Source organism: Falco cherrug, chromosome 2 (assembly GCF_023634085.1).
Source record: "Falco cherrug isolate bFalChe1 chromosome 2, bFalChe1.pri, whole genome shotgun sequence".
NCBI lineage: Eukaryota > Metazoa > Chordata > Aves > Falconiformes > Falconidae > Falco > Falco cherrug.
The window spans coordinates 26,703,977-26,722,668 of NC_073698.1; the positions used below are offsets into that span (position 1 = coordinate 26,703,977).

Here is an 18,692-nt window from a genome sequence, read left to right on the forward strand (position 1 = left end):
CCTGAATGGTCAGCTACAACTTTGAGGATTACCACATCAGCAAGGTTCAGACTTAAGTCTGAACCAAAGAGGGGTTCAATACAATGTATCTGGACGTCACTGAAGGAAGCAGCAGCCACGGCAGATGTCTGTAAAATACATGCGGCTTCAAACTTCCCCCCAGTCAAACTGACCACAAACGCTTCTTTAGAAAATTAGTTTTCATATTATAGTTTTAATTGGTGCATATGATAAATATTGCTTGAGATCTTTGAGGTGTGTTACTTCTTACCACTGAAGAAAACAGGCATATAATATCATACCAGTGTACGGACAAATTAAGGACTAAATACCACAAATTACCTATCTCTGTAGATAAACAGAGTTATAAAACTTAAAATAATGCTATTAATTATCTGTTATACTCCTAAGTAAGCTATATAAATATATGCACATATTGACACATTTTCACACACACACACACACACACACACACACAGACACAGATGTGTTATATAATATATAGAAGGCAACTCTGTATATTATATACACAAGCACTCTCTCAAAAAGTTACAGTAAACATACAAGCAGGCACAATAAAACAGTATTTTTGTAGAAAATACACTTAGTGCACGTCTTTAGTGCTGAACAATATGTTACAGCATCTGTACATACTTTGAAAATTTTAAATGTAGAGCAGTCTTTGTTAATAAGATTTACTTCAATAATATTAGAGATTGCACAGTTAAAGGAAGACCCCCAGATGTAAACCCCTGATGACATGCGTGTCAAATGTATATTGAATAAGCTTTCAAATGCAGAAACAACAATTAAAGGTTTTGTTGTTTTGCTTTTGGCTTTATTTTACTTATTAAATTAGTTTTGTAGAAAATAAAGGCAATTTCTTCTTAAAATCAAAGTTATTTAGCTTTCTGGAACATTACCAAATCGCTAAAGAAGTCTACACTTCTCCGTGTCTTCCAAGTTTTAGAAAATAACTGACACAAGCTAATCAAACCACTTTCTGAATTCTGTAAAAATATGCTAAACATTTCTACTTCATAGGCCAAGTTGATGGATTAATCATGCCAGAGTATGATGTTCACCCATAGAGATGATCACTAAAAATAATCTGTTAAATTTCCAAACACTAGAAAATAAATAAAAGCCATTAAGAATGTAATTAAACATATACGTGTGTCGTGTGTGTCGTTGTCGTCCCCCCCCCCCCCCCCCCCCCGATGTATAACGTTTTGCAGTGGAAAGACTCACTACAGTGCCTTTTTCATTACTCGATTGTCAAACTGCTGTAAACAATTCCTTGGCACAGCAACTGGGGCAAAGAAAAAAACAGAGGAGGGTGGGGAAATTAAAAACATAAAGGAGGCGAGGGGTGGATGAGGACAGAGGCATCATTTCTTGCTTTTAAGCTTTGAAGTCATTAGCGTGGAGGATCTGAACAGTAATTCTCATGGACAAGCGTGCTGGCAGTCCATTCGAAAGGAACACGGTTTCAGCTAGTCTATACAGAACATACCTGCATTTCAGATGAGCAATGGGTATGTGATGTTTTAGTTGTGGGAGAGTTGTTGCAGTATTATTGCTTAAAAATGGAAATAAATAAATGCTGACTATGTTAGCTGATGACTGAGAAAATCTAGGAAAAGCATGAGGAACAACTTGCTTCCATGTTGAGGACATTCAGGATTAGAAAGAGTAAAGAAAAAATATGAGAGGCACAGCTTGAAATTTTAAGTACTTATACCAAGTAACTTTGAGAGAGTATCCGTTTTGCTGCACAAACAGTTCACACCTGTGAGCCAGACTGCATGTGCTGAGCTGAGTTTACTTCATGCTGATTTAACTCACCACTGGAGGGGCTGAGCTGAGAAACATGAAAGTGGAAACAGTACAAGAAAGTGTACACGTGCAGTCACACCACCTGCAATTTATGGAAGCTGGGAATGAACACCGAGTAATCTGATATGGGAATGGTTATGTTTAACATGTCGCTTATTTTTAGTGACTATTTGGAGCATTAACATTACCATGAGTAATAAAAGCTTACAAACACAGGCAGATGTATTAAAAATGTGAAGGATGTGCATGTTACTATTCAATGGCATTAGTATGAAGAATCCCATAACACACTGAATTTATTCTGCGCACATGTATATCTAATACACGTGTTCATTTTGGGGAAAAAATACAAATGTATGCAATGTATGCTACACTGAGGATGCCATTGAAACCTCGGTAAAGCTTGGTCAAAAGTTTGGTCAAGCTTGGTTTCAGAACCTGGAATGCCTAGGTTGGAATTGCAAGATGACAGAAGGCAGCAAGGAGCTCCATTAATTCTTTACACAGTTAAGTCCTTCTGCCTAAAAGGAAGCAGTGTGCATGTGGCAGTACAGTAAAATGCTGCTGCTCAGCTAAATCTGAAGTGGCTAGATCTGTATCAACCATGAAGGTAGAAGCGAGGCATCATAGTGCCCTTTGACATCTTCAGAGAAGAGCAGCTGCGACTGCCATACAGATTTTCTGTTACGGGTTTGGAGCAACTTCCATTTTAAAGTGCTGCTGTCTTTCTGCTCCAACCTCTGTACGGCCTCAACCCATGTGATGATCCTGCCGCCAAGCAAAATGTCATGATCCCATTGTTCAGATTGTTGAATCTACATTGGAGTTAGGTCCACTGATCTTCTGGTAAGATGTGGAAGTGTGTGTACAGTTATATCTCCCAGGGCTGCTAATGTGACTCGCAAGGGGAACCAATGGAGAAATTGTGCAGAATACCAGTCTAACGACATTTATATTAATAAAATGCTAGAATTATCTGAAAAATTAACCCTCTCTGGTTTTTTTTTGGTGGCATGTCCTAAACACACACTGTCTTGTGGGCACATAAATGTTAGTTTTTCGGCTGTGTATTTCAGATGCTTACTGCTATGACAGAAACTCCAGCTGCTGTGCTGTTCGGTTTAGGGCCTGTGTTGAAATGCTTCTTTATCTTCCCAGCTACCGAGAGCTGATGTTCGTTCTCTGGAAGGCCATCGTCCTGCAGAGAAATAGAGCAAAATAAAACTTCAGAGAGAAAAGGTGAAATAAAGGAATTGTGAGGTGATTCTGATAGAACCTGTCAATATAGAAAAGTTTACAAAAAGTTTGTAATGAAATATGGGTCAATCATTGTGTCCATCAATATATCTAAGGTATTTATAAGATGAACGTATGTCACGAACCAGCCTCTCCTTCTTTACCCAATATCTTACTCTCAAATTTTAGGTCATGTTAGTTAATAATAATGATTAAATATTTTATTATTCTTTCTGCCACGTCTTAACTACCCCCGCTCAGTTATTTTTGGGTTCATTAATATTTCAAAGCTTGGTAAACTCAGATCTGTTTATGAGTCCGTCTACGCATCACATAAATTTAAAGATAATGACCTCAAAAGTAGAAAGCACCCAAAAGATTAAAGAAACCAGAGGCCCTGTTTTGGTAAGATGCAGGAAAGGCTCTCCAAAAGCCTTGAGAGACACCTCTAAGGTCCATGTCTTGTTGTAAAAGTTACAAACTCAGACACTATGGGGTTGTGTGAATATTGCAGCCATGGCTCAGTGAGCCCCAGTGCAAGGAAACTCAGGCAAGATGGGAGGTCAGGCATGCCCTGGATGAGACCCTCGGGACAGTTGACTGTGAGACCTCATCAGTATCAGGACGTATCATTGCCTATGTCTGCAGGCCAGCTTAGGTGTGGGCTCACGGCTTGCTGTAGCATTCCCCCTGGTCTATGACTGTACCATACCAGAATCATAGTTAAACAAAGTCACCTCTGCAGATCAAATCTCTGACTGACTGAGAACAAGGGACTGCAATTCCTTCCCCCAGTCCCAAGGCACGTAAGCCTGGGATGCTGTGGGGAAAGGACAGGCAGAGGCACAGACTGCCTGGGAAAGCAGCTGGACCCGGCTGTGGGTAGCCTCATTGTCCCTGCCAAAAGACACATGTTTTCAAGTTGATCTAACCTGAGGTAAAAGTAGGCACACAACTGTGTGCCCAGGCAGAGGCAGACACGTGTTCTGCTGTCACATGCACCAGGCAAGCTAGCTGCCATGCAGCTGGGCTGGGAGGTGCCTCCTCCCAGCTGGGGCATCCTGCTTCCCAGAGCAAACCTGTCAGTCTGCACCTAGCCACGCAGGCATCCTTGATGCTGAAGTGAAACCCTACCAGAAAGAAGTGAGTTTGCAGTTTTGCACAAGTCAGCAGGTTGAATTCAAGCCCAAGAGAATAAAGTTCTTTTAGAAATTGCAATTAAGATCCTTATGCCTGAAAACAGTGCAAAAAGTCTCCACTGGGTGAGACTTCTCTGCTGGCAGAATATGCAGGATTTCAGCTAACAACAAGTAGAATAGGCAACAAAATGCAGAATATGCAGCTTATCAGGTCACTGGCCATCCACAACGGTCATCCCAAGCTGGTACTGCATGGTATGTGTAGCTATAAAAGTTTAAAAAGTTCTTAAACTCCACTTAAGCAAAATCCTAGCAGAATACAGGCAAACAAGAGACAAGATCACAATACAAAGAGATGACAGACACTTTTTTTTTCTGGCTTTGCAGCAATTCTGAGTGCGCTCAAAGAGTTACAGAATTGCTGCAGTAAATCATGAGTTCAGTGAGCATATGGGAATTTTAGGGAGGTTGGTTGGGGTTTGTTATTTATTTAGCTTGGGGAGTTTGTGTTTAGAGATCCCTCACTCACCCCTTAACAAAATGTCTCGGCTGGCAAAATATGGTCAAGTGCACACAGCTGCAAAACACAAAACAAAACAATACAACCCAGTAGCTGATTATTGTCTAGCACCAGGGAGTCTTGGCTCGGTGGTATATGACCCCTAAAAATAACCTGCTTTCTGCTGACCTTGCCTTTCCCAGAAGAAAGCTAGTCTGTAAAGTGTACTCTTCTTCACTGGAGGGGGTGAGGGGGGGAAATAAAATAATTCTCTTGGCTTTCTTGATATGAAAGCCTGCCAAACGTGCATGTCATCTTGTCAAAAGACTAAAATATGGAAAAGACAATAGTTACCAAGACTGTGTAATATTTTATTGGTGAAGGACTGCACCCACAATTCCAGTGCAACATGCCAGAGACACGTAGTTTGGGCTCCAGCCTTTAGATGAAATATCTTCCAGCTCAATGTAAGATGCGGCATAGGGATACACGGATTACTCTATCGTTATTAAATTTTCTTACTACTGTTGCTGCTACCTGATGTTTAGTAGTTATCTTTTTTTATTATTACTTATATTTTTATTCCAACATGCTTTATAAACAAGCTAATATATATTAGCTGGCTCCTGGAATCACTTCAGCCACCAATAAAATAGATGGATATTGAAGGTGAGAGATGGTAACTGTTTAACTACATAAAAAACAAACTGCTTTGCAGTTTAAAAAGGCAAGAAGTGAAAAAACCCCACCATCAGATTCACCAGAATCAGCAGGGTAAGCTGTAGAATTGGAGAAAAAGCTAAACACTGCTGACAAGAATTTCATCAGGTTGCTGTAATGGGAAGGATGTCAGACCCCAATGAGGTTAACTGTTCCTTTTCCCTATTTTAACATTAGGAACTACTTCTTGCAGTGGGTTAGGATCACAGAATTTCATCTCAGCTTTAGCAATCAGGACAAGATCTTTTAAAGTTGATGAGTGATTTTTGGTGCTCAACTCATGAGTTTCAGAAAATGTTGACTGCTGATGCTGTGAAAGAAGCGCTCTCTTGAGCACATTTCAGAAGTTTAGCAGTCAAAATCCATTGATGATTTCAAAACTCTGGTTCAGAATTTGAGTTTTCACCTGGACAATGTAAACTGCTTGGGATCTTAAGATGCCTTTTTTTTTTTTTTTTTTAAATCAACTTCCACAAAATAGGTTTCATGATCTATTTGCAAGAAATCAAAATGAAATTAAAAATAAGAGGCAGAGCCTTGGTGTCATTTGAGTAACTAGTAAACACTGTTTTCATATTTGCATTGTTCTCTATGGCATGAGACACTGCCACTCAAAGAAAAAAGAAGTGTTAAAAAGATGGAATGAAGTTCAGGATTCCCAAACTCCTACTGCCCTGAAGCACTCAGATCCTTTTTACAAGAGCTTTACTTTCAAAGTCTAAAGGCATGAGATGAATAGGTCATTATATAAATAACAGCAGAAAATTAGAGAAAATAGAAGTACTGGAAAAGTTTTTGGACTCTTTCCTTTAAGGATTACAAGGAAATTTTTCTTTGAGCAGTGTCCTAGGGTGTAACCAAAAGTAGTGCAGCTGCCAAATAAGAAATGTCTTTTAAAATTAAGTTCCTCACAAATACTCAGCTTATTACTACTTATTGCTTGGTTACTCATTTCTTTTGCACACAGATTTCCAAGGCAGACATGGTTAAGGAAATATGTAAAAGCTCCAGTTTCCCTAATGCTTTTTAGGCTGGTGTGTGCCATCTTCCTCCTCCAGCATCAACATACAACAATTAGTATTGATTATTTTAACAGAGAAGGGTTTACAGAATGCAGTCCATCCCTTTCAGCATCCACTGCTCAGTGCAGCATTAGAAAATATTTACTACTTATACAACAAAAAGAGAGTAAGTTTGTCCTGTAATTTGTAGAGTATAAATCAGATTCTCAATATCACCAATGTTTAAAATGCCAGACCTCAATCTTCCAGCCTCTTTTATAATTCTTTGGTTTTGCAAAGAATTTGAGCAGGTAAAGAAAGGAAAGAGCTGGGGTCCCTGTAGGGGAAGTATAAACCGATGGATTTGTTTCCAAGCCTAAGTGTACTGCATAGGAAAGACAAATCCAAATAAACTACATGGAGGGGGCAAGGAAATGCTGCTGAACTTCATTTAGAATTCAAGATCTCCATCTGTGGCAGTGGCACATTGCCAACATCTTTTCAGGTTTTGTTTTTTTTGAATTGAAAACAGCTGGGATATTATTGACATAGGAACTGCTTTACTGGTCTGACTTTCACCATAACAACTTTTGCAGTTTCCAAGAGGATTCCAGCTATTTTTATGGCAAAAACTGAAACTGAAATGAGGGTTGGCTCCTACTGAAGCTGTCAAAGCACATTCCAGGAATCTCAGCAATTTACCAAGTAATCACATAGTAAGCAGCTATAAAGTAGAATGGTTATTTACAATCTACAAAATGGTTTTATACAGTGTAAGCAGTTACAACACTTCTATCAAAGGTTTGATCAAAGAGAGAAAATGTTTTTTAAAATTGTCAAAGAAAACACATGCCTGCTTTTCAAGCCAGCTGTCCTATCCAGTATTTTAGCTGCAAGTTTACCACTCTATGAATAGGTTCAGAACTGAAATAAGAAAAGGGAAAGTAAAGTCTGGCATTTGATGCCATGGAAAAGTATTTAAACAGGTCATCTGGGAAAATGGAGTGTTAGGTGAAAACTTCACGTGCCATTTCTTCTCAGAAAGATAGTATTTTATGAAAGTTGCAGGGCAGAGCCTTTTATAAACAGGGATGAGTACTACCATAATTCCCTGTCCTGAAGCTGGGAAAATGAGGTACAGGGAAGTGGTGTGACAGACTTGAAGCTGCTCAGGCAGGTGATGGTTTGGGGATGTGAGTTTGGATCTGACACCAGCGCATCATTCTGCCTCTGTACACAAGCAGGCTGTCCCTGCTAGGCTGCCTACTGTGTACTTCCCAGCCTTACTTCAGTGAAGTGTCCTTTTTCACGAAAGCATTTAAGCACCTGTTTCAACCCAGCCGTGTTCTTATTTCTCCTGAAGTGAACTAGGATTTTAGTGCCATATAGTTAATTTTATGCCTACTATTAAACGCTTCCATGTGTGATGCCTAGGATGCTAGGAACGACATTTGGAATGAGCTCAAGCACTTTCCTGAACTGGTCCCAGTGCTGGCCTTTATTTTTCCAGAAAAAATATCTGGAGGATACATATGAGAATTCAAAAGAGGTTTTGATCTGCATCATGAACTATTGTTAGCATATTGCTGAAAACAAAACACTGATTCGTCTCAGCTGCTAAAAGCAGCAATTGGACAGAAAGGAAGAAATTACAGAACTGTCATAGAATATTTGTTTCATGTATTTATGGACAGAACTGCTACAGGTTTTGATTGCAAAGAAGTATAATTAGCATAAAACTATGAGAACTGCAGCAAGTGTAGTAGAGCTAGACCAAAGGTGAATTGAACACAGTATCTTGTTTCCAACAGTGTACTGTAGTCACAGTTCATGAAATAGTACATTTAACGAAAACAAGTAGTTCTTGAACTTTCCGTGGTATATCCTCCAGTTTCTGCCAGCCAAGTACTTAAGAACTTTGTGAGCCAAGAGTTGTATCCAGACCACCATATTTAAGAGGCACCAATGGGCTCATCCTCCAAAAATGTATTGAACTCCCTTTTAAATCCATTTAAGTCTCTGCAGTATCCTCTACAGTATCCACATTTTAACTTATTGCACAGAAAACCGAGAATTTGCCACGGTGCTTCAGAAAACAGAGCTCAAGTTTGGTTAGCGGAGCTCCGGAGTGTCAAAAGACTTTAGCCCTCAGCCCCTTTCCCTGTCACTTCCCATCAGCAGGCACTAGCGAGGGCAGGGAGCAGACCACGTCACCTGCACACCATCACCATCACTTTACTGGCAAAGAGCTGCACCTTTTCTTCTTAATACATCTCACTAAAATGGCTTCCTGAAATATATCATGGTGTAACTGAAGCCAAAAAGAAAAAAAAAATGTCTCCAGGGGGAGCATTAACAGTTCCAACGTGTTTTTTCAGAAAAAGAAGAGTAGTGACCACATCCTTACGTGGTCCAAACAAGTGACGGTTCAGTAACCTCAGCAGCAGTGTGCAGACTGACACTGCGGGTGACCTGTTCTCTCTGCAGCTTCTGATCAGTCACTTCCATCTCTTCCTCAGCTGCACTCCAGAAATCCCCACTCGTTCTCCTCCCATGGAGACAGAGAGACACCTCACTCACCAAAAGTCAGTATAAACTGTGACAGAATACTATGTCCAAGGACAGTACCTGGCAGCAAGGAAAATTAGTATTTCAGCTGCTTAAATGTTACCTTAAAAAATGAAAATATTTTCATCAGACATTGTCCTGGATCCTTGCACCCTTTGTACACTGCAGAACTGCTCTGCATGATAATATTTACAATTTAAAAAAAAATTGTTTGGGCAACAAGGGAGCCTCCAAGACTAAAGCATATACTTAGGAAACACTTAACTATTCTGGGCTACATGGAGGACACTTTCATAAAAAAAGATTAACATTTTTAATAAAAAACATTAAGTTACTATATATTTGAATTTTAGAATAGTGAGTAGAAAAAGATTTTGGAGGACTGTGCACTGAAACTTGCAAGAAACACAACAAAACATTATTTGTTCCTCCTTTTGTCTTTTTTCTCTGCTCATCCCATTTGTACTTTTCTCAGTCTTCCCTTCTGAATTTGAATCTGGATTTTCTCTAATTTTTCTTTCTTGTCATCCAAGTATTTTAAGACATATTAAATAGTCTGAAATAATTAACAAATATTAAGTAGTGTCCTTGTCTCAACATTAATTATAGAGAAATCTCTTTATTCTCTGCCAAATTTATCTCTATGCCATCTCACTGATTACCACTTTTATGGCAAATGTCCAGTCGCTTAGAGACAAGCCAGGATACATAAATAGCTATTTCATGGTAACTAAGATTAAATGGATATGGCTGCACATAAATATATATATATATTTCAACGTCAGAAGCTAAATATGATTCTAAAGGTTTCCCTGTTTCATGCTGGATCAAGTAGGCTTAACACCAAGAGCTATATTTCAATAGCTCTTAATCATGACTGTCAGATTTTTGAGTCCATCTGAACTTAGGAGAGCAAAATGTGTCACTGAACCTGCAAGCTGATTGTTAGAGGTATAAATTTGTCAAGTGTGGTTGAGATTTGTTGAAAACCTGGCCCAAAATATTTCAGAGAAAATGTAGCTGAGCATGCATAAAATAGTGAATACTTCAAGGTACGCATGATATACTAAATCAGCCTGTAACGCAGCTTATTTCCAGTTAAATCTCTGGCATTTTTAGAATGTGCTGGCTCCAAAAGGGCATAGAAAGGACGACAGAAAAGAGCTCAAAGGTGCCAAGCTACAAGCAGCATCTATAAGCCTCAAAATACTTACATTGACCCATGGATGCTCAAGAACTTGCAAGGCTGAGAATCGCAGATCTACATCCACTTGAAGCATCATTGTGATAAGTTCCTGAGAAATGGAATACAGGGCCAAATTTAAAGAGCAGGTTTAAAGAAGAAATCAACATTTAATTCACAAAAGTGCTTTTCAATTGATTATGTAAGAGTGCTTAATAAGAGAGTGAACTACCAATTGCAGAAATACATTGATTATTAAAAAAAGGCACAAATATGAATTGCTGAACTTCAAGCTGAATTTTTAAATCAGTATCTAGCAACACCTTGAAAAGCTAGAAGACAGCTCGGAGTTACACCTGTGTATCCACTGTTTAAGAGAAAAACACTTAATGCATAATGTACAAAACAGATGGTAGCATGAAATTAGGTTAGCTTCCCATTAAGAAAAAGCTAATTCTTCTGTAAGAAAAAACCCAGCAAATCTAGAATTTTACTTTAAGCTTTTGTATAAATGACATAGAAGATATTAAAAACCCAAACACTTAAAAATATTATTTTTCTTCTTGTGATTTCCTCTGCAATTACACAGTTTTCAACTAGAATGTAAATATACAACTAATTCCACCAGAGTGGAGTGCACAGGAAACAGCATGGCAGTATGACAGCAAATAAAGAGGTATCACCAAAGACAAAAGTTAATAGCTTTTAGCAACAAAGAGAAGTTAAATGAATAGGTTAATGCTTCAAAACAGAAAATTTGGACTGAACTATTTGGAAGAAGGTGTTTCACAGGAGGCCACCATTGGCAAAGGACTTGCAGAGTTCTCATTAATGATGCTATGAAATAAAGCCTGCTACACACAACAACGTGGTTCCTCCAACTCTATGACTGTATCTCATTCATTAACCTCGTTAGTTAACAGGCTAAAATGCTAGTCCTGATCACCCTCCACATATCTGTAAAAGCAGAATGTAACTCTCCAAAGAATGGAGATTCAGAATGTGAATGCTACTCTCATTAAATTTGGAGGTGGATGCAGGTAATTTTGTTTTGGTGATTAATTAAACACTGTCACACTGAAAGAAACAGGAAGACACTTTTGCCTAGATTTGCCTTACAGGCTACAGAAGTAAACTGGCAGAAATTAAACACCTACCTACCTGCAGGATCACCATATGAATAGTTTTACGGCTTTGGCATGTTTTGGTGTTTTGGGTTTGTGTGGTTTTTTTACATACACATATGTATTATCTCTCTCTATCTCTCTCTCTCTCTAATTTTTACACATGACCATTGTGAATGCCAGATCCCTAGAAAATCTGTGACTTAAACTGCTGCTCCAGTGCACTAATGAGAGTTAAAACCCCTTGATCTGCTTTGAAAGTGTAATGATTACTGTCAGGATCTGTACTTGAAAAGGATTTGTGTCTGCCTTAGCACACCTTGAGCTCTATGTCCTTTGTGCCATGTACCAAAAGGCTACACCATGAACTGGTGGCTGGAACCAGTCTGTGTTTCATACGACCCTGACAACAATAAGGAGTTACAGGTAATGTGAGGCCTGTTTTTTTGGAATAAAGAAACAACAGACATATCATCTAATGGATTAATAAGAGGAAAACAGCCTCCCTATAATATTATTACATAATATTCAAAGGCTTCAGGTTGGTACCTGGTCCCCATCATAAGTACATATAAAGAAAGTACAGTCCCAAGGAGCTTTCAAGCTAAGAAGTGCAGGTCAAGCAAAATTACTCAAAATTTTTCTTGATCAGTAAAGGCTGCTGGTGCCTCTGGTGTGTGAGACATCATATAGAGACAGGGTCCATTTCAGAACCACCTGGAGTCTAACAGACAGTGATCATATGACAACATACTTGGTGACCCAGAGGAATTTATAGGTGTAGCAGGGAAGTGTGAGACATGTCAAATACAGTACTGTGAAAGAACAACATGCATTAAATACTGGCACTGGGAGTAATATTGGAAAAGAGAGTATCATCAACTATAAAACCCACCTTTGCAGAGTCAGAAACGTTGTCCCAATACGGAGATGGAAAATCCACCTGTCCCATCAAAATCTGATCAAAAAGCACTTCTTGGTCATCTCCACTTCTGTAAAGTAAAAACCAAACAAAACCAACAAAAAAATCCACAAAGATTATTTCCAAAGCTGGTTTCAATAGGCTGCTTCAAATTGCTTTTAATTGGCAATCTCTTAGTATGCTTTTGGAAGCTGTTGATTCCCCTCAGGCGTGCAACCAAGGGTGTGAATAGTAAGATCATAAAACAAAGTGCATTGGTACATTCTTTCTGAGGTAACCTGCTTGTCTTTAGGATTGTCAATAACTTTGCAATTGCTCTGAGGGAGAGAAATGATCTGATGTCCTTATTAAGTGGCTTACATTTTAATTACCTTTTACTGACCACAAAGTATGTCGTATTTGGTCCATGAAAGAAGATGCTTATTTCACTGTGTATTTTAAACATCAGGCAAAGGCACCCAGAACCCATAATGGAGGCTCTTGTTTTGTAATGCAATGAAGTTTAAACTAAAATAAACAAACATGAGACAGACATTTTACAGTAAAATCACAGACTTTTATGGGGCTTGTGTAAATTACTGTGCAGAGCACAGGAAAACCCAAACTCTACGAGCAGAGAACTTTTTCCAGTGGGAATCTCTGTGCTTCATGCAAAGGCAGCACAGTGATCAATTCATAGAACAAGGACGGTTGAATAGATTGGTCCATACCCACGGAACGGAGGAAAACCACAGAGCAGGATGTAAGTAATCACACCCGCTGCCCAGATGTCCACCTTCAAGCCATATCTAGAAGTGTGAGAGACATGGTTAGAGACATCCAACTCCTATGAACTACAGTGCAAGAACAGAGGAAACATTTTCAGAATTATTCACAGTTTCTTATATACTCTCATCTGAACTTTCTCTGTGTCCTTCCTACCTATCCTAATTCTGCTTTCAAATCTTTTTTACATTTACATCTTAAAACTACATTAGATCAAAATGTAGGAGTGCACAGAAGACGTTGTGCTGTATTCCTGAGTTAGAAGTGATGCCTACCAACATGAAGCCTGCAAAGGTGACAAAGGCTGCTCAAGCCAGCAGGCGTTTACTCTGTGGAACAGATCAGAAGAGGACAGTGTGTGATAATGAAATAAAATTAAGTGAATGGTAATTAGCAGTCTCTGGGGACAGCTTAAGAATTATTTTTATTGTATCTGAAAATGGCTTCTTTGTGAGTGAGTGTTAAGCTGAGAAGGTTGGGGGCAACTTGACACAACTCCAAAGCTGTCCTTCGTTTGGACAAGATAGCCTCTGGAGGCCCCTTCCAACTAAATTGTTCTACGAGCCATGATTCTGCATCATACCCAAGCAAAAGCAGCATAAAAGTCTTTACTGCAAGAACTCCTGTCTGGCATACTGGCGAGAACAACCTCCACTGTGTACACACCAGTGAATCGTCACTAGAAGTGATTTACCCAGTTTCAGCAATGATTTCTGGAGCTACATATGTTGGGGTGCCACAAACAGTATAGAGAGGTCCATCCACAATTGTTGCTAGGCCAAAGTCTCCTAGCTTCAGGGACTTGCTTCCATCTTGGTGTTCATAAACCTAAATCAGGAGGAAAATTCAAAGGTTTAATGCAATACCGTCAAGGTAACTACTGTATCATTTACTAACTGCCTGAAGTGTTCCTTCTAATTTACAGTCTTTTTTCTTCTCCTTACTAACAACATACTTCTCTGCATGCTTTGAAAATTCACAGACAATTTGGACAACTTCCCTTGCATGTAGTCAGGGTGTCTGGGAAGAACTTACCTTGCTACCTGGCCAACAAAGGACATACTACTTGCTAGAAGCTAAAGCTCAGAAGCAAAGGTCTGACCTTCCAGTAGTGACGTTCCTAGCTCAACTCCCCATTGACAGCCGATACACAGTGTAGGGTTTTGGAGTTTGTTCCTTTAACTTCCACAGAGCTTAAAGGCTTGCACAGGAATTTCAGCTTCTTAGATAATGCAGCAGCGACTGCACTGATAGCAGCAACAGATTCTTTGTGTGTTGAAGTCATGAGACACAACTGTGGCTGGACTATTTCACCTAGCAACACTATCCTCTTCTTGGATGACTGTTAAACTCCAATCAGTGACTTAGTGGTATGTTACCGTCATCATCAATGGACACAGGTAGGGCTATTAATGAGTATACGAGAAAATCCTGTGTTAAAACGGGGTCTTCACAGCAGCAACATGATCTTTCATGGGTTTTTATGGATGCAAATAGAGATTAAGATGCAGTCACAAGAAAAAAGCTAGAAACATCAGTAAAAAATACACATTTTTAAAAGCTGGCTTAATGCAAAGGAACAACCCTAAACCTGCAAACACTGAAAACTTACCAAAAAATGTTCAAAATCAAAACAGACTAAAATGCATCTAAATTAAACACTAGACTGTGAGTCTTTCTTTAATCCAGCTGCTGGTTTGGGTTCTTGCTTCTCATTTTGAAACCGTTTATGATGGAATTTAATGCTGTTAACCACAACAGCACCTTAAAAAATGGAAACAGTCTATAGGAGGCCTTTTTAAAGTATGTATGCATCACTATTATTTTGCAACCCGAATCAAAACTCCATGCAATCTGGCTCACCAGCAGTGATGTCCTGACAACAGTTAGCAGTAACACCGTGCAAAACCAGTCATACTTCACAATCAAAACCAAAATCATCCTTAATACCCATCTTGACCAGCTACTCCTACATCAAAAATCACATTTATCTACAACTGTTTGCAGAGGTAAATCCTAGATCTTTGTCTCACAAAAATACAATAAATTCTACAATGGACCCATGAACAGTTCACTTGGTGCAAAAATGAAATCTTGAAGTCTCTTGCCAATGTTTGCTACAGATCTGCTATAGCTCATAATAATTATTTTATACACCACCACCACCCAGTTTCTCCTGTTAGTTAGTCATGTCTAGAGAAAAAAAACCCTCTGTCCAGATGATACAGCCACAAGCAGACATTCAGAATACACAAATTTCTTCTCCTTTCCTTATGTTATTTTTATAATACAGCTGGACTTTAAGAGGACCAGCAATTTGATATGGATTCACATTTCTGTGTTACTAAGCCAGAAAAAAAGATAGGCTTATAGAAAAGCCCTGGAAAAAAAAGCAATTACGGTTTTATTAAAAACACAGATTGTTAAATACATCTGGTTGCTGAAACTAAAGAAAGTGCTCTCTGAAATGGCAGTAATAAATCTCATTTCAACAACAGTTTTAATTAAAGGCTATAGACTAGAGCTTTAAATATTCACTTGCTGAAAAATGTAAAGCGTGCACTTAGACATCAAGAGCTGAATCCGGTCTAATTAGCATCTCATATTCTATTTCATGCGGTTACCTTTTACAAAGCCCTCTCTAAGTTGTGTTAACTTAGTGAACCTTCATAAGTTCTTTCCTTTAACATACCACACCTTGTATGACTCATATATCCTAGAAATTAATTACGGAAGAGGCTCGTTTGGCAATATTTACCAATGCAGAAGGTTTGGTGCTGTGTGTTTTCTAGTATTTTGTCCCATCTGTTTCCAGGAACCACTTTCCTTGGAAAACTACTTCAGTTCACTTGTAAAACTGAAGAAAGTAACTTTTCCTCACCCTGTTATAACTCCATATAAAAAGAGCCCAATGTGAAGCTGTGGTATGTTACTTGCCAGTCAAGGAATGTGAAAGATAATTTAACGCTCATGTTATTCAGAACAAATGCTATATATGTTCTGCTGCATTTAAATACTGAAGGGCAATTAAAGAAATGGGGATTAGTGCAAATTACCCACTATGTAGTGCTTTCACTGTTTTAACTAAGCAATAAAACTTAGTAATTGTACAACACTAATTGAATGCAGCCACACATAATTGTGTGCCACCATATGTATCCTATTACTATAAAGACTGTCAGTATTTTCTAAGCTGCTCTTGTGATCGGTGCAGATGGCAACAGTCAGAGTTGTTCTCTAGGGTTTATTATATGGCTATAGAGACATCCCATGACTTGACAAAATAAACATGCTAAATAGCAGCAATTATGAAAAATGTTCCAATTAAAACATGGAAGATACTCTCTAGAGAACAAAAAAAGTGCTAACAAATCACAGGTATTCAGCATACCTTAAACTCTTGGACAGTTGACTGTTAGGTGGGCTTTGCATGCCTTGAGGATAATAAAGAATGTTTAAGGACTTACAAAAATAACTGGTGGTGCACACAGGACATTGAGACAGGTTCACACCCCCCCAAGATTTATCAGCTGGGACTACAGCTGATAGCTCTATCACATATACAGCTGATAGCTATATGACACATCAGCCATAATCATAAAGTTACTTTTGGGAAAAAGGAAAAAAAAAAACAAAGGAAAGACAGGAAGAGGAGAAAGGAAAAGCCCTCCCCAGAACTGAGAAGAGATGCAATAAGGAGGCTCCAGAGGACCATCCTTCTCTGGGTGTCCCCTCCAGAGCAGCACATTCCCCTTCACCCCTTGTATCTTCTTGCCTGCAGTAACTCTATAGCTTTTGTCAGGCCTTGCTCACACTGCTTGTTGTTTTTTCCTGCTAACCGGGCTATTAGCCTTGGGGTATGTACTGATCCGGGCAGATGCTGCCCCCTCCCTAGTTAATTGCTCCACTCTCATTTGGGGCAGGTCTGTTATAGGCTCCCCTAAACCTAAAGCTACAACCCATGAGTAGCCTAAGGGCAGAGGGGAAAGGGCTGATTCTCACACCTATGACCAGGAGGACCTGCTGTAACAATACTACCAGGGTTTGCAGGTGCAAGGCCGTGACAGTAATAGCATGAAAGCAGCAGCACAAGCACAGCAAGGGAAAAATACTGACATGACCACTTAGGTGAAGGGTTACAGAGCTGCAAGCAAAAGGCAGGCTGCAGGAGGCAGGAAGGTCTTTAGCAACAGAAAGGCTAAGACCCATATGGCATTTTGCAAGTGTTTTATAAACGCCATGAAAATAACCCTAATTGCAGTCTTGTGATACAAGGAACTACCCATCCCATCCGACAAATAAGAGAATAAAAGTAGAAAGGTCAAGAGACACCGAGGCCGCAGACAGCCAGTGTCAGGGACAGGGTTAGAACTTGGGTAAGGTTGGTTGCAAAGGGTTCTTCTAAACCAGCGTTCATTCCTTTCCAGGACCTGATAAATTTTAGAGAATTAATGTAATTTGTGAATCAAGTGCTGGCTTTTGAGAGTTAGGATTCTGCAAGAGGTTAAGAGTTGCATCCTCGCTGCTCGGTATCAATATCAATGTAGGACCTTTACATATGCATAACTGGAAAAATGCAGCTACAATGCAAATGGTGTGATCATTCCTGGTAGTGGGTAATTACTAGGGACAGCTGGGTATAAAAATCTAATCCTCCCCCTGTTGCCCCCACCTCCTGCCTACTTTCCACTTTTCCCCAAAAAGCTTGTCTACTGTTAGAATTTAGGCATTTAGAGACATGTCAAGACAGCAGCAGGGCAAGCCTTGCCCCAGACCAAGCCCCTCCTGCACACTCCGAGTCACAGCATTAATGAACCCTGGCATGCGATTGCTATCACTTCTGCCTGCAGCCACCCACACCAGCACCAGGGTGGTGCTAATCAATCATTAGTGTCTAGTGAAACTGCCACCCATGTTCTTAGCAGATTCTGGAAAACAAGGACAGGCTACTTCCTCACCCAGAATTATAAAGGCACCTGCCACTAGAGTAAACTACTGCTAGTAGTAAACCACTCAACTGTAAAACTCCCACTCCCTGGAAGTTTAGTTAGATCTGCTTGAATCAAGATTCCCATAAATCCTCTTCAGTGTCAAGCAGGACTAAATACACTAAATCATGACAGAGAGCACACAGCTGAGAGAACTGATACTCCAGGTATCTTAAGCATTTTTTTATGGTTGCAGAATATATGGAAATTTGGGACATCTTGATACTGGAACATGACAGCAAATCTGGGAAAACTCAGAGAACAGTGAAATAACAGGGAGAAATTACTTTCTCAAAAAAGATAAAACAATATCAATTGGAGAACAAAAATTGCTGCATTCAAAAGTGCAAAATTCTCAGAAGAAGGACTTATTGCCAGGGTGTGTTTTTCATTGTCTTCAGTGGCGAGGGGTTCATACAGAGTCAGTCAGGAAAAGGAAGATTTAGGCTATCTATTTGGAAAAGTGGCTTAATAAAAAGTGCTATAGGATTATTTGGGAGGTGCAGCAGGGGAAGGAAGGACACTGAAGTCTCTTCCTGGTTGTGCTCTGACGTACTGTGTGATTAGGGCTCAACATTTACACCCACCATGTTTGTAAAACTGAACTGCTGCTAATTACTCAGCCAGCTGCAGAAGTACAGAATAGTCTGCTGGGGACAGAACACCTTTGTGTTCATGAGAAGCTTGAAATGATGCTGCAGCTTACTA

The 18,692-nt window shown here is 39.4% G+C and overlaps 1 protein-coding gene across 3 annotated transcripts in view; it reads right to left on the minus strand.

The window, feature by feature from the left end:
• Positions 1-18,692, minus strand: part of DCLK1 (doublecortin like kinase 1) — a 251,398-nt gene that overhangs the window by 17,174 nt on the left and 215,532 nt on the right. For all 3 annotated transcript variants that reach the window (XM_055702445.1, XM_055702446.1, XM_005446484.4), the window contains 5 exons: positions 13,691-13,824; positions 12,942-13,019; positions 12,205-12,301; positions 10,217-10,297; positions 2,924-3,037 (listed from right to left, as the gene is read on the minus strand). In XM_055702445.1, the coding sequence (XP_055558420.1) occupies positions 2,924-3,037; positions 10,217-10,297; positions 12,205-12,301; positions 12,942-13,019; positions 13,691-13,824 (504 nt within the window). The remainder of the gene's footprint in view (positions 1-2,923; positions 3,038-10,216; positions 10,298-12,204; positions 12,302-12,941; positions 13,020-13,690; positions 13,825-18,692) is intronic.